This window comes from Lepidochelys olivacea (genome assembly GCF_965140295.1).
Source record: "Lepidochelys olivacea isolate rLepOli2 genome assembly, chromosome: 1".
NCBI classification, from domain to species: domain Eukaryota; kingdom Metazoa; phylum Chordata; order Testudines; family Cheloniidae; genus Lepidochelys; species Lepidochelys olivacea.
In genome coordinates this window covers 206,709,983-206,724,516 of record NC_140411.1, presented here as the reverse complement: position 1 = coordinate 206,724,516, position 14,534 = coordinate 206,709,983, and the positions used below count along the sequence as shown (strand labels likewise).

Here is a 14,534-nt window from a genome sequence, read left to right as displayed (position 1 = left end):
AGCAGCCAACCTCCCATTCTATCCCCCCTCCATAACTGCAGAGTTCCAGATTCTGGAGACTTGGGGAGGCCAGGACTGCATGGGATCAAAGAAGGGAAGAGGTGGAACTATGCTGAGGACCCATGGCTCCTCTTTCTCTCCCCCCGCCCCCAATTATCCAAACCGCTCTGCTTAGGTCTCCTCTGCTGTCAGAACTTGCGGGTGGGAGGGAAGCATTAGTGTGGCATTTAGTGAGAGGGTGAGCAATCAGATGCAAAATGCACCACAAGAAACAGTTCTGTTCCTATTTCTCACTTGTTCTGGCCAATCCTGTGAGCTCTCGCTGTGGCTTGCAAGTCATTTTGTGGGTTAAAATCGCTATCAACAAAAATAACTGTATCTGCTGCTGTTAGATTCATGCCGACTCCACCTAAAAAAAAGTTTTAAACAAAGGGGATGGTCAGTAACACACATTAGCAACATGAAATAAAGGGAGAAACGGTGTTTAGACTACAAAAGGGTGGATCAGTTCAGATAAAATAAAAATAAACCCAACCTTGCTCCATCCCTCAAACCAACACTGAATCATTTATGAGGCTCAGAAAAGTTTGGTTAACCTTCTGAATTTCATTTTCTTGCACTTCTATGCTTCCAGCTTTCCACCAGGCCTCATAACAGACGTGTTATCTAATGCACTAAAAAGCAATCAGGTGTAATCAATCTAAAGGGGATTATTTGTTGAGGCTGCTGGACACAGATGGTGCTCTCTAGCTGGCAGACCAACCAACACAGCTGGGCTGCCTAGTGTCAACACAAAGGATCTCCCTAAGTCCTGGCGGAGACCAGCGACTCTGTCACAGAAACTGGAAACGTCAAGTACAATAATACAAGCCTGAGGATGGTGGACAGTCTGGGTTCTTAGCCAAACTAAAACGTTGGAGATTTGCCCGTCACTGCTTTCTGAAGTGCTAGCTCTCATGGGCTGAAAAGACAAGTTAAACTGGAATATAGGTTTGAGATATATACTGCCACTAAAGAGGAGGTACATGCTGAGGAGCATTTGCCTCTATCCAGGAGACGCACCTTCCTTCCTAGCAGGGTCAGTGCAACCACTAGGCGAACTAGGCAGTCGTCTCGGGCGCCAAGTGGTTGGGGGAGGCGGTGGAGTGGAGGTAAGCTGGGACAGGGGGGTGCAGGAAGGGCCGCCTGCAGCAAGTAACGGGGTGGGGGCGGCGCACAGGGGAACCGCTCCCCGCCCCAGCTCACCTCTGCTCCTCCTCCTCCCCTGAGCACCGCCCCGCTCTGCTTCTCTCCCTCCCAGGCTTGCGTGCCAAACAGCTGATTGGCACCACAAGCCTGGGAGGCGGGAGAAGCGGCGGCATGCTCAGGGAGGAGGCGGAGCAGAGGTGAGCTGGGGTGGGGAGCTGCCGCGGAAGGGGCTCCCTGGGCCTGGGGAGGGAGGGGGCAGCGGGGAGCTGCTGCAGGGGGGACTCCCCGGGCCAAGGGGGCGGCGGGAAGCTGCCGCAAGGAGGGCTGCCAGGGCTGAGCAAGTCGTGCAATGGGCTGCGCTGTAAACTGCATGTTGGCCTCAGGATCCTGAACTTGGGTCTCAGCCTGAGCATAGAAGACACATTCAAACACATCATCTGAAACTACAATTAAAAAAAATCTCCACACAGATTCTATCACAGACTAAATGGTTTTTAACTGATGCTATTTAAAAGCCTTATGAAATCCTATTTGAATATTAAACTTGGGGTTCTCTAAAGAATTCAGACCTTCCCGAAGTCCGGTCAATCCCTGAAGACAGCAAAAGGCCAGGAGATTGTGGAAGGGGTTGATTATAGTTCCAGTTTTGTCTCTCCCACAGTTGCCTTACCTGCCCTGGTGCTCAGCAGGAAAATAAAGATGGGCTGCTGACCAAAATTCTTAATGGCAAGGTGCCTCTCTTCCCCTCGGACAGACCCATCCAGCCGCTCATAGCTGTAACCTTTCCAAAGGGACAGAACAGCATCTGGTCAAGAAACCACTATTCTGACCCTATCCCCCTCCAGGCTGGTTTCTCCTTTCCCAGCCCTCCTGGTCTGCTCCCTGCTCTACAAGCTGCTTTCCCTGTTATTAGTCTTCCTCCACCAACACCCCACACCTCAGATTCTCCATGCTCTCCCCATTCTCCCCAGATTTCCTCTGGCTTTCTTTCCTTCATCTACCTTCTCCTATTTTCGCTCCTTGCTAGTCTACTCTCGGGGGGCAGGGGGGTTAGTAGCTTTGTTGCTCCCTCATGCTCCACCAGCACTACAGAAATGAAGGGCCAGATTCTGTCCCTGTTGATGTAAATCCAATTAATTAGACTGACTGCAATGGAGTTACTCCATACTCACTGAGTGCAGGGGCCACCAGAACTGAATGTGCAGCAGAAACTCTTGTGTTTTAGTTTGCTGCTTGGAAGCAGAGTAGAAAAATTCCGAGCCAAAGCAGAAGAGCGCTGGTACAATGGCCTGTTTTAGATCAGGCCACTTTGGCAACTGGCCCCGCATTATCGGCCAAAGCATACAGTCCTTTCTCACTAACTTCGATGCCAGCTTTTCTGAGTCAGGACTACAGGATTTGGCCTCATGTTCAGCTTTAGACTACGTTATTAGTTGTCTATGGCAAGAAACGCTAAATAAAAGCCTCTCTCATGAGAAAGAGTTGGCATAAAGCAGGGGTAGGCAACCTATGGCAGGCGTGCCAAAGGCGGCACGTAAGCGGACTTTCAGTGGCAATCGCACTGCCTGGGTCCTGGCCACAGGTCCAGGGGCTCTGCATTTTAATTTCATTTTAAATGAAGCTTCTTAAACATTTTAAAAACCTCATTTACTTTACAGACAACAATAGTTTAGTTATAGACTTATAGAAAGAGACCTTCTAAAAATGTTAAAATGTATTACTGGCATGGAAAACCTTACATTAGAGTGAATAAACGAAGAGTCGGCACACCGCTTCTGAAAAGCTGCCGACCCCTGGCACAAAGCCTCATGGATTGAAATGAAAGAAAATATCTCATGTCTCAAGAACACATCTGGTAACATTGCCAGAAATGATGGGATCCTGCTTACCCTTGCACTTACACGATATTCAAGGGGACATATTGCTAACAACGGTTTTCAGCAATAAGTTCATTTCCTGGTATAGGCTACATGACCTGCTTTTTATTGAATTCACAGTGGTGTAAATCAGGAATACATCTACTGATTTCACTGGAGTTTGGATTTATAGCTCTGCAGCTAAGATCAGAACATATGCGAGAGTCCTGAAGCACAGGGCTCTTTGGAGCCAGCACCATTACAGGATGACTTTTGCATCACGGCACAGTGTAAAGCAAATAGCATTGTATCACCATGAAATGTCAGGGTGCTATAAACCAAGTTCAGGCCTTTGGGTAATTAGCTGTAACTCCACTGAAATTAACAGTGTTGCACTCACTGACACAAGGACTGAATATATCCTATGAACACTAAACCTGCATTCATTCAGTTTAAGGTATCAGAAAGCAGAATCTTACCCTAATCATATAGCAAAGAGGATGGGGGAGTGAGGGAGAGGGTTTGGCCTTCGCTTGTCTTTCATTCAAGGATTTCAAAGCTCTCTGACCTCATTGAACCTCATAACATCTTTATTATCCTATTTTCACAGATGGCAATAGCATAGGTGCCAACTTCTCCTGGTGCCGGTGGGTACTCAACCCTCCGCCCCATCCCGCCCCTGCCCCATTCCAACCCCTTCCCCAAAGTCCCTGCCCCAACTCTGCCCCCTCCCTGCACCTATTGGACTCCTTCCCCAAATCCCTGCCCCGGCCCCGCCTCCTCCCCTGAATGTGCCGTGTTCCCCCCCACCCCCGCCAGTGCTTGTTTTGCAGTGGCAAGCGCTGGAAGGAGAAACAAGGATGCAGCACGCTCAGGGGAGGAGACAGAGGTAGAGGCGAGCTGGGGCGGGGAGCTTGGCTGCTTTTTCCCCATGGGTGCTCCAGCCCTGGAGCACCCACAGAGTCGGCGCCTATCATACTGAGGCAGAGAGAACTAAAGAGACTTGCCCAACGTCACACAAGCAGTCAGACACAGCAAGAAAACTCCTTCTGCCTACTAGAAATAAGTCCCCAGTATTATGGTCCCTCCTCTGTCATGCAAGGATCAGTCGGGTACAGCATCACTGTAGCTGACAAAAGACAAATATGCCAAGACAGCTGCTCCAAGAATACAAGTATTTCACCTCTATAGTCCATGTAGTCTTGCAGAACATCCAGCATCCGAGTCATCTGAGAAAACAGCAAGACCCGATGACCACTGCAGAAATAAAGTGAAATCCCGTAACTTCAATGTACCTTTTGTAGCAGAGGGATAGACAAGGTTCGCTTAGTTTAATATAGAGGAGTATTTTTAATCCAAGCATTGTGTGATTTCAGTTTCCTCAAATGTAAAATGACTTGCCAAGATCACAGAATGAGTTAGTGGCAGAGCTGGAGCTCAGGTCTCCTGACTTCCAGACCTGTACCGTGTGCCTTATACTGTGACAGCACTCTATTCAAGCCAGTTGATACTGTCTAGCATCATTTTTTAGGTGCAGCAGGCCCATGGGTCCTGAGAGTTTTTGTGGCACAGGACCCAGGGACGGAGAGACACGCACGCATCCACGCACGCACACACACACACAGTCTCGCTCCCCAGCACTGCTGTACAGCAGAGAAGCAAAATCATCCCAGCCACTTTAAAAGTTTCATTTTTGCTTTAAAATGTCTGTTTAAGGACTTCCTAAGGAAGCTGTCAGAGGGGAACTGCATACTAGTTAAGATTCTCTTGTTTGGTATCACTCTGCATCATGGAGGAGGAACTGTCTCACATCCTGCACCAAAAGGCGATTTGAAGTGTGTCCTGGTTTGGTTAGCTCTCTCCTGGGAGATGATGCAAGTATCTAAAACTTCAATTCCAGATTCTGAAGCCACCAAAGTTAAGTTCCAGAATCTGGGTCAGGATCTTAAATCCCACATCTTTGGCATGTGTGTTTTCCAGGCTTTGATTTGTCCCAATTCTTAGGTTTGGGGATCCCCCCCACCCATGACTATTTTTCATTTTGATTGCATATTTGTGTTTCCTCGGCCCAGAGGAACCGAAGCACAGCATGAAAGTCTGTTCTCTTGGAATCTGTGGCCAAAACAGAAGCATCAGACATCATGTAAGATAACTTGTTCTTCCAGGATTTCCAGCCCAAACTTGGAAGACAGAAGAGGTCTGAATAAATACAGAGAAGCAGCCAGTATTCTGGGCTCTTTAAAAGGAAGCTTCAAACCTTTTAAGGTTCCTTGGTCATCCTTAATGTAGCTGCAACATTGTAATTACTTCTGTAGAGAGGTCAGTAATTCAGCATCAATTAACTGGAACACTACAGTGTTCATTTCTTGGTGTATGTGAGTAACAGTCATGGATAAATTAGTTTGCTCTTCCCAGCAAGGCTTATCTAGACTCCCACAAGTAAAGCACAGTAAAACCACATACCCAGCATACAAGAAAGAAAGGAGTTTGTCCAACAAGCACAGTTTCCCACTGGCTTCGATGAGGTGGTCTCCAATTTCGAAGGGCTCTGGTTCAACACCTGGAAGGGAAGAAAGTCTCAGAAGCAGTGCCAGTAGTAGACCAACGATAGCGAGGGCCTCCAGGGTCACCCCAAGTTACCCCAGTGTCGTGTATGGTAATTCACAATTTGCACATCTGTGGCTAAACAGAACTAGGTAATAACCTGGATTCCGGCTTCAAAACTGACAGTGCTTTGCTATCTAGTAGGAACACTATAGTAATGATTCCATGTCAACAAACTAGTGTGAATGCATTGCTAAGGCTGAGAAATCAAGCACTCAAAAGAAAACAACTGCAGAGTTAAGGCTGAAAGCTCAGCCTTGACATAGGCTTATCCTTGAAACAGAGTCCCCTTTATATAACACTATTAGTCAATTAATATGGATTGTAATTTATCATACAACCTTACATACAATCTTCAGGCTTGACTCAATTTTTAAGTGTCAATGAAATCTACAAAACAAGCCATGTTTGAAGAAAATTGGCTCATATCCTATGATAATTTTTGGTTACTTTCAAACAGAGAACAGTTCTTTCTCACCACTGAATAGGTATGGGTGGGCTACACACTTTCGAAGCTGAATTAAGACATTCTGAAGTTTAACCTTCCTCCCTGCTTCGTTTTCAAATGCATCTGAAACACAAAAATGAAATGGCAAACCCATTCAACAAGAGCTCTGGGGATACACTGTAAATGTAGTGACTGGAATTATCTGGACACCGAGCATAGCTCTACAGGGAAAAGTCTCAATGGTACACTTTACTGTTCAAATTTAGGTTCCAAATTTAACACACTCCCTCTTCATGCACCAACTGAGTTTTTGCTCATATTTTCTTGGTCAAATATTTACCCACTTTGGCAGAGGAAACACTGAAAAGTGATATCTTGTTGGAAATTTTTCCCTGAGACCCCAGTTAGAGAACCACAGTCCTTGCCACTTCACACAGCTCAAGGATTTAACATTTTCCAAATTAACAAATCAAGTTACTTGGTATAACGCATGTGGGTACTGGAAGGAAAAGCTGGCAACAGCGTCAAGATCTGCACAGCCACCACCTGTGTTCTCTGGCGCTGCCAACCTTACTTCCCAGCTCTGCTCAGAGTCTGCAAGGGACCAGAGAGACAGGCTGGTCAGAGGAGGGGAAAGAGGCGAGGCTCTAAGAGGGTATGGCATGTTAAGCTTTCCATAAGAAGCTTGGTGCTGCTGTCTCAGCTCTTGAAAGCAGAACCATAGGGAGACTATGAGGATGAGGGCCAGAAGAATGAGTGGGCCTGTAGGGAGAAGTGATGCTCAGCAGGGCTTTGGGGAGGCTGTGCGGAGGTTACAAGGGGATGTATGGAGGAGGCTAAGAGTGGAAGGGGAAGAAGATTGTGCGTGTGTGTTGCAGGGGTGGCCTGGGGCAAGCACATTCCCTCTGCACTCCCCATCAGCACTTGAAAGGCTCCCCTGGCACTGTGGCCTCAGCTCTCTGGTGCGCCGAGCAGTAGCACCAGATGAGTGGAGTGTCTCTGCAAGGTCATTAGGACAAGCAAGGGCTTCTCCAGTGCTACGTAATAGATAGCCTCTGCAGACATGTGCATGCTGGTAGTTTGTAGATATAAGGACCCAGGGACTAGAAGCTGGGTCTGCAGAGCCTGGGACACCTGATATTCCCACAGTGCCACTGGGAGGCCATGCAGAGGTACAGCCCGGAAGCACTATGGAGAGTAGGCACCGCAGGAAGTGCTGCCAAAGAGACCCAGAGTGATGGTACCCTGCAGCCCCCTGACTGGCCCAGCACCCTATTTAACCCCAGGGGTTCCCCCGGGAAGTTGTCTGGACAACCACATGGACTTCACCCTGCTGCAATGCCAGACTTTGCTTGATCTCCCGGTCTCCAATCTCTGACTCCAGCCTGACTCTGACCTGGATTCCTGACTCTCCATTCTAACCCGGTACTACCTCTGGCCTCTGACTCCAGCCTGATTTTGACCCCGACTCTTGCTTATTGAATCTGGCTCTTGAGATCCCTCCACCTCCTGCGTGTTGACTACCGTCCCTGGTGGGCAGACCTCAGCCCAGCTGTAACCGCTAGGCCAGACCTCCTGCGCCTTCGTCCCTCACAGCATAATGTAGCATTCACACAGGAAAGTGTATAAGATCAGAATAAGGAATGAACATCTGAGTGTAATTTAACAGAAATGGTGTGCTCATTTTGATTGGTTATATATTAGAAGTACAAGGGAGTTTGTTATGAAGGTGAAGAATCTACAAGGGTGTTTGGGTGGGTGTTAACACATGTGACTGAAGGATGGTTTAACTGGTGATACTAAAGATATTTCTGAAGATCTTTAATTGTATTTTAATTAGAGGTCGGCCCAAACCGGAATCCTGAGATTGACTGCTTCCACACTTTGGGAAAGTGCAGATCCAAATACCAGTGGACCAAACCAAAAGCCCAGAATCAAAACAGCCATGAACCTTAGGAAAGTTTGCAGCAGGCTTTAAATTTTGAGGCTCAGACTAATCCCCAATTTTAATATTACTTGCTTATCAAATGATCATTCAGAAAACTGAACTCAGCACAATCATTCAGAGCATGCTAATGCATCTCCTATTTCACTACAAGAGCGCATGGATTTACAAAAGGGAACTAATTTGCTTTTAAATAAACTGATTAGGTCCAACCCCCCAAATGCTCTAATTACCTAGATCTTTCATCAAAATAGCCTTGTAGTATTTTCGCTGCAGGGCTGACATCCCATGATACAGAACCACTTCCACCTTCTTAGGCAGCTCTGCCGCGACCTCAGCCTTCACCCTCCTAAGCAAGAAGGGCTGCAGAAGACTGTGCAATTCTTTGGCTATTTGGAAAAAAATGTTGCAATAAATGAATTAAGTGTAAAGGAATGTCTCTAGCACTTTATTTTTTATACAAACATTAATGAAACCTCACCCCAGCTTGTGCGATGTAAGTATTTTCCCTATTTTATAGAAGGAGAAACTGAAGCAAACGTGGCTGCCTAAAGGTAGGTACCTAAACACATATGAAAGCACCTACATGCTGATGTAGGCCGCATTGTTTCATAGCTAATCAGTTTCAGAGAAAGCAAACCCCAAAGTCCCAACACCCAATCCCCTGCTCTAACCAGCTTACAGCACTGACCCTCAAGTACGTTTTATGACTCATTACTTGCCTGGCTTGCTCTCCTTTTCAATCCCACAGTAACACTGAACAAACTCTTCCACTTGCTCTTTAGGGAAGATGTCAGGCTCAATAAAACTGAGCAGGGAGTACAGCTCACGGAGACTGTTCTGAACAGGAGTGCCGGTGAGCAGGAGACTGAAGCCCACTGAAAACTGAAATAAGCAAAGACAAAGTAAAATGAACTGCAACATGCAAGTGGAATGAAAAGTCACTTACCACACAAACCCCCTTCACTACTCTCCCACACAACCAAAATCTGACAGTTAGTAGAGAGGTACCTGCAGAACTCTGCAACTTCAGTGAAAGCCAGCAAACTCAAGATCTGGAGTAATAAACAAACTTACAGGGCCTGATTCTCCTCTCAAACACTCTGGTGTAAATCAGGTGCAACTCCTCAGAAGTTAATGGAGTGACACCAGAGCACAAAACATGTATGAGCAAGGGAAGAATGAAGGCCAAATATGGTGCCATTATACTCTTGATCTCTGTCGCACGATATGCACAAACCATGTGCACTGTGTTAAATAACTAGAGCTGGTTGGAACATTTCTACAAAAATCAAAACACCAAAATGAAATTACACAAAATCCACACTCTGCTTTCCTGTTTTCAGAGCAGCTCTCATAATGTTGATATTTATCTGCACTGTGCTATTTGCAGCATTCCCTGTACTTAGACTGAGGAACACGGCTATCACTATGGCAAGTTTAATACTTCATAAAATTCCCACCAAGTTCAAAAATTGGACCTAGGTGAGCAGAATGAAGGTGGGATTGGGGTTATCTTTTAGCATTAACAATGACCATTCTGGAACTAGAAACAAAACTGATCAGAAATAATAGAAAATATTGCCCTGGGCATATTGGATGTGCTCCTACTGGGGCAGATTTGGTTCTGGCACACCTGGGTAAATGGAGAACAACTCCACTGACTTCAATGAAGAGAAGTGACTTAACCAAGGTCACATAGCAAGACCATAGAAATAGACCTGAGGAATCATGACTCATGGTCCCCTGCACTCACCACCGGACAAGACTTCCAAATTCACGGTTACCTCACTTTGTTGTTTTTAATAATTCATATCAGAAATACAGACTCCTGATGCAGATTGTCACCTGGCTGTGATTTAGTTCCACGCCATTTACGGCTTCTTTATATTAATCCTTTTCTCACATTCCTCAAACTTCTGAAGCCCAAACGTGAGTCAGAATGTGAGACAAGTTCCCTGTTCTAATCCATTGGCAGCATAGGGCTCAATCCATCTGCCACTGAAGACAATGGGAGCCTATCTACTGACTTTGAGAGGAACTGGATCAGGCCCACAGATGAACAAACATGATGAGGGCTAGTGATGACATAAATAATGAACCCATACCCTTTAAAGGGGAGAAAAGTCCTTTAATAGCTAAAAAGTTGTTGGGCTCTTTTTTACCTCTGAAAGGGTTTTGTGCAACAGTGAGTTCTGGTTTTTCAACCTGTGGGCTTCATCCACAACCAGAGCAGCCCAGTTAAACCTGTAAAATAAATTAATAAAAAGTACTGTTTTCAGTTAAAATTCAAATAATTCTTGACAATATGAAGAGGTCAGTATTAGCTGGTCTCTCTACATCTATACTGGAGATGGCCCTCAACCAAGACCCAGGATCTAAAATCCTCTGAATATCGTAGGGGGCAGAGGGCGGAAATCAGATCTTCACCTAACGTTTGCCACTCATGTGTATTTCTTGGTGTAATGGATACCTCATAGCAATCTATATTTCAAGTTGTAAAACCCTTTCCATTCTCCCCTCTCATTACTCTCTGCAACAGTCACCTTTCAAGCCTGAAACTTCCCGGGGCTGTGTGTCTGCCTAAAGATGAACTTTTGGGGATAAAATGAGGGTGGGGACATGGGGGAACAGTTCAACTGCTTTTCACGGAGTAAAAAAAAAAAAAATTACACCTTTTTTCCATTATAAACAAATATTCCTGAGAACTATTTTTGAACAGCTGGGGTAGAAGCCGGCCTTTTCGCAGGTTAACAGACCTGACTGAGAAGTACGTCACAGCCTTGTTATGAAGGAAGGCGGCTTTCCACTTGGCCAAGTGAGCCTTTGAAAATCATGCACTGAGGATATACAGTATATCATTTGAATTTTGCTAAGCTTGTAAAGCACACTCTTAAGGCAGGCTGGACTGCATCCCTACCCACCTCTGTAATGTGCTCCAAGATCTACAGATGAAAACATGTGAAGTATTATTATTATTAGCCATATTTTTCAGATGGAACAATCCAGGCTCAAAGAATTTGAGTGACAGTTCTTGAAGGGGAAATGAGGTCTCGTGGGTTAAGCACTGGCCTGAGAACCAAGAGACTGGTCCTGAGGCTGATGTTTATGTGATAACAGGCAAATCACTTAACCCCCCCGACATTCTTTACATACTGCGCTGATGGTGTAAATTACACAGAACGGTACGGAATTAAGCAGAAAGTCATTTGGAACGAAGAGGACTGAACTGCATTCTCCGTGGGTTTATTTATTTTTTTTTTTACAATACACACAAAATGTTTCATGGTGTGTTAATTATCAGCTCAAGACATGGATTCTACGATGTGTTCATCAAGCCCAGTATCTTGTCTCTAGAAGTGGCTAATACTTGGTGCTTCAGAGAAGCCCCATCATACACCTGACTAGTTATGAACTGAGGCTGAAGGGATGGGGTGGGGCAGTTTTGTTTTGTTTTTTTTTAACTCCGACTGAGTCCCTGAAGCATTCATCAGATGGGATTGCCTCCAGAATTCATAACTAAGTGTTTGTATTATAAGGCATCAGCATTGTTGTTATAAGATATCCAAATCCCTTCCCAAGTACAAGTGCAGCATTATGTAAAATCTTCTGTGATCATGACAGAAATACCTGCCGCTGATTGGTTATACTAATAAAATACAGATCTCACCAGAAAGTGAAATAACTACTCAAAGAGCAGGATCTGCTGGACTGGCAATGTGATGTGATACAGTTTAGGTTATGATCCTAACCATACGATTACGCAGTTCACTTTCGTCAGAGTTTGTACCTGTAATCTAAACCAGTGGTTCTCAACCCACATGCGGCCCAGCTGTGTGCTAAAGGTTGTCTGGCCTGCACGGCAGGGTCTGGAGTCAGGGCTGCTGCCTGGCTCCACACAGCAGGGTTTGGGGTCCCTGCTGCCTGCCCCGGCACCTGGGGCTCCCCTCCTGGCTCCACTGTGTGGAGGGGTCTCTGGGCGGGGGATGCTAGGCATAGGGGTCTGTGGAAGGGTTGTGGGGGCACCGTGGGTCTCAACCTGCGGCCCACATTGATAAATAAGTTGAGGACCACTGCTCTAAACCAATGCAGCCACTTTTACCAGAATATTACTCTATGTACTATCTTCTATTGGTGCTATTGCTTGCTCCCTAGGAGCAAAAATCCACTCACTCCTTTTATGCCCGTTACGTGTGACCAGTGCACAACATTTACTTTTTCATCTGCTTGAAAATTGTTCCTTTAGCGGCTGGGGGGGAGGATTGCTCATGTACAATGTGGCTGAAGGTGAAAAGATCCTTCATTAAATGTTGCTCGAAGAAAAATTCTAATAATCAAAGAAGAGTGCAATGACTCATGTGAAACAACAGAACTGGGACCTCACATCAATGTGCCTAGACAGACTGTTGACAGACCCACTGCATAAATTCTAGGAAAATAAAAATAAACTCACAATTTTAGAAATGCTCCATCTTTCAGGCATATCTGTAATCAAACAAAATCAGTGTTACACACAATGCCTTACAGTTACATAGCACCTCTCAACATAAGATATCCTAAAGTTATTTACTAATATAACAAACTGATATATAAACAGTTCACAGACAAGGATCACTTCACCAACCCTTGAACTGCAGCTGCTTCTTGAGTGGAATATGGCAGCTACTTAACAGCATACAACAATAGGAGAGAAAGTGAAAGAGAATTGAAACTGCAGGAAGAATTTAGAGCAGGGGTGGGCAAACTTTTTGGCCCGAGGGCCATATCGGGGTGTGAAACTGTATGGAGGGCCGGGTAGGGAAGGCTGTGCCTCCCCAAACAGCCTAGCCCCCCCCCATCCCACCTCCCCCCATTTCCCGCCCCCTGACTGCCCTCCTCAGAACCTCCAACCCATCCAACCCCCCCTCCCCCGGCTCCTTGTCCCCTGACCGCCCTCTCCTGGCACCCCCCGCCCCTAACCGACCCCCTGGACCCCACCACCATCCAACCCACCCCATCCCCTGACTGCCCCAACCCCTATCCACACCCCCGCCCCCTGACAGGCCCCCCACATTTCCCACACCTATCCAACCCGCCCTGCTCCCTGTCCCTGGACTGCCCTGCCCCCTATCCACACCCCTGCCCCCAGACAGGCCCCCCGACACCTCACCCCCTATCCAACCCCCCCTATTCCTGACCACCCCACCCCCTGCTCCCTGTCCCCCCGGCTAGCCACCAGCAAAGCAAGCACATGCTTGGGGAGGCACAATTCCAGGGGCGGCATTCCAGCTATCCTGTTTTTTGTTTTTTTTTTTTTTGGCTTCGGCAGTTGTGCTCTCGGAGCTTGGGGTGGCAAATTTTTTGCTTTGGGTGGCAAAAAACCTAGAGCTGGGCCTGCCCCCCAGGACCTCCTACCCAACCTCCCCCAGTCGTTGCTCAGAGCGGCAGGAGCTCGCAGCCCCACTGCCTGCGTGGTGGTGCAGCTGCAGGGGAGGAGGAACAGCCGGGAAGGGGACGGGGGTAGCCTCCCCGGCCAGGAGCTCAAGGGCCAGGCAGGACGGTCCCACGGGCCGGATGTGACCCACGGACCATAGTTTGCCCACCTCTGATTTAGAGGATGGAACGTAATTAATGGAGTTGCAATTTGGCCTAGACACCCAAATTGCTCTTATGGAAAGAGCCCTGGGATCTATAATGACCACAAGTTGCCAGGACCTTAGTTTTAGGTCTCATCGGAAATACAATACAAAACACAAGCAGAAAAGCTCAACCAAGAAATATTAAGAGAGAGACTCAAGCTGGGGAAAATGTTCAGCTCTCTCAGCAAAGTCTTTTCACTTCTGTCATGTTTTCTCACATAATGTTTCTTCCCACATTTGAGAACTAGTGACGTTATCTACCTCCCCTCCATGTTTCATTTTCCCTCCTCATTGACCCTGCATTAAAATAAGTGATAATGATGAATTTGTGGCATCATAATTACTTGCTAATGTCACAAGCACACACACTGTCCACCTTCAAAAAGGAGGAGAAGCTGGGCTGTGTCAAGAAGAAAGCCCTTATTAAAAGCACAGACCTCACCACTGGCAACAGCAAGCAAAGAGAAATACTAGTCAAGTGAATTTATGCATGGATAGGTAGGACTTTCTAAAGCTTGCTCCAGTGTGAAAGTCCCCCTCCCTTTAGTGCCCTTGGGATAAGTATTCTCATAGCACAGACAGGATCGAGGAGCGAGAGTGGAAAGGTGGGCAGGGTCAGAGGGGACAGCATGGGACAAATAGATACAATCTAAGGGGGAAGAGAAAGTGAGAGACCACAAAACAGGGGAAGCAAAGGGGCAGAAGCAATGAAGGAAGGTCAGAGAAATCAGATGGTGGAAGCTAATGGGGACCTTTCACCACTACTAGATTGATGCAGATGTGTTTGTTTATTTTTTTAAAATGGATTGAACGAATGGTGCTAAATCATTGCCGTGAGGAGCGATTTATAATGGAGAAGATTTTTATTTTCCCCT

At 46.5% G+C, this 14,534-nt stretch overlaps 1 protein-coding gene across 1 annotated transcript in view; it reads right to left on the bottom strand.

Moving 5' to 3' along the window:
- Window positions 1–14,534, bottom strand: part of CHD1L (chromodomain helicase DNA binding protein 1 like) — a 37,706-nt gene that overhangs the window by 17,619 nt on the left and 5,553 nt on the right. The window contains exons 5-13 of the mRNA XM_084628908.1: window positions 12,495–12,526; window positions 10,207–10,288; window positions 8,764–8,926; window positions 8,275–8,430; window positions 6,127–6,219; window positions 5,508–5,604; window positions 4,228–4,301; window positions 1,859–1,969; window positions 295–409 (exon numbers count right to left, since the gene is read on the bottom strand). Of these exons, the coding sequence (XP_084485034.1) occupies window positions 295–409; window positions 1,859–1,969; window positions 4,228–4,301; window positions 5,508–5,604; window positions 6,127–6,219; window positions 8,275–8,430; window positions 8,764–8,926; window positions 10,207–10,288; window positions 12,495–12,526 (923 nt within the window). The remainder of the gene's footprint in view (window positions 1–294; window positions 410–1,858; window positions 1,970–4,227; window positions 4,302–5,507; window positions 5,605–6,126; window positions 6,220–8,274; window positions 8,431–8,763; window positions 8,927–10,206; window positions 10,289–12,494; window positions 12,527–14,534) is intronic.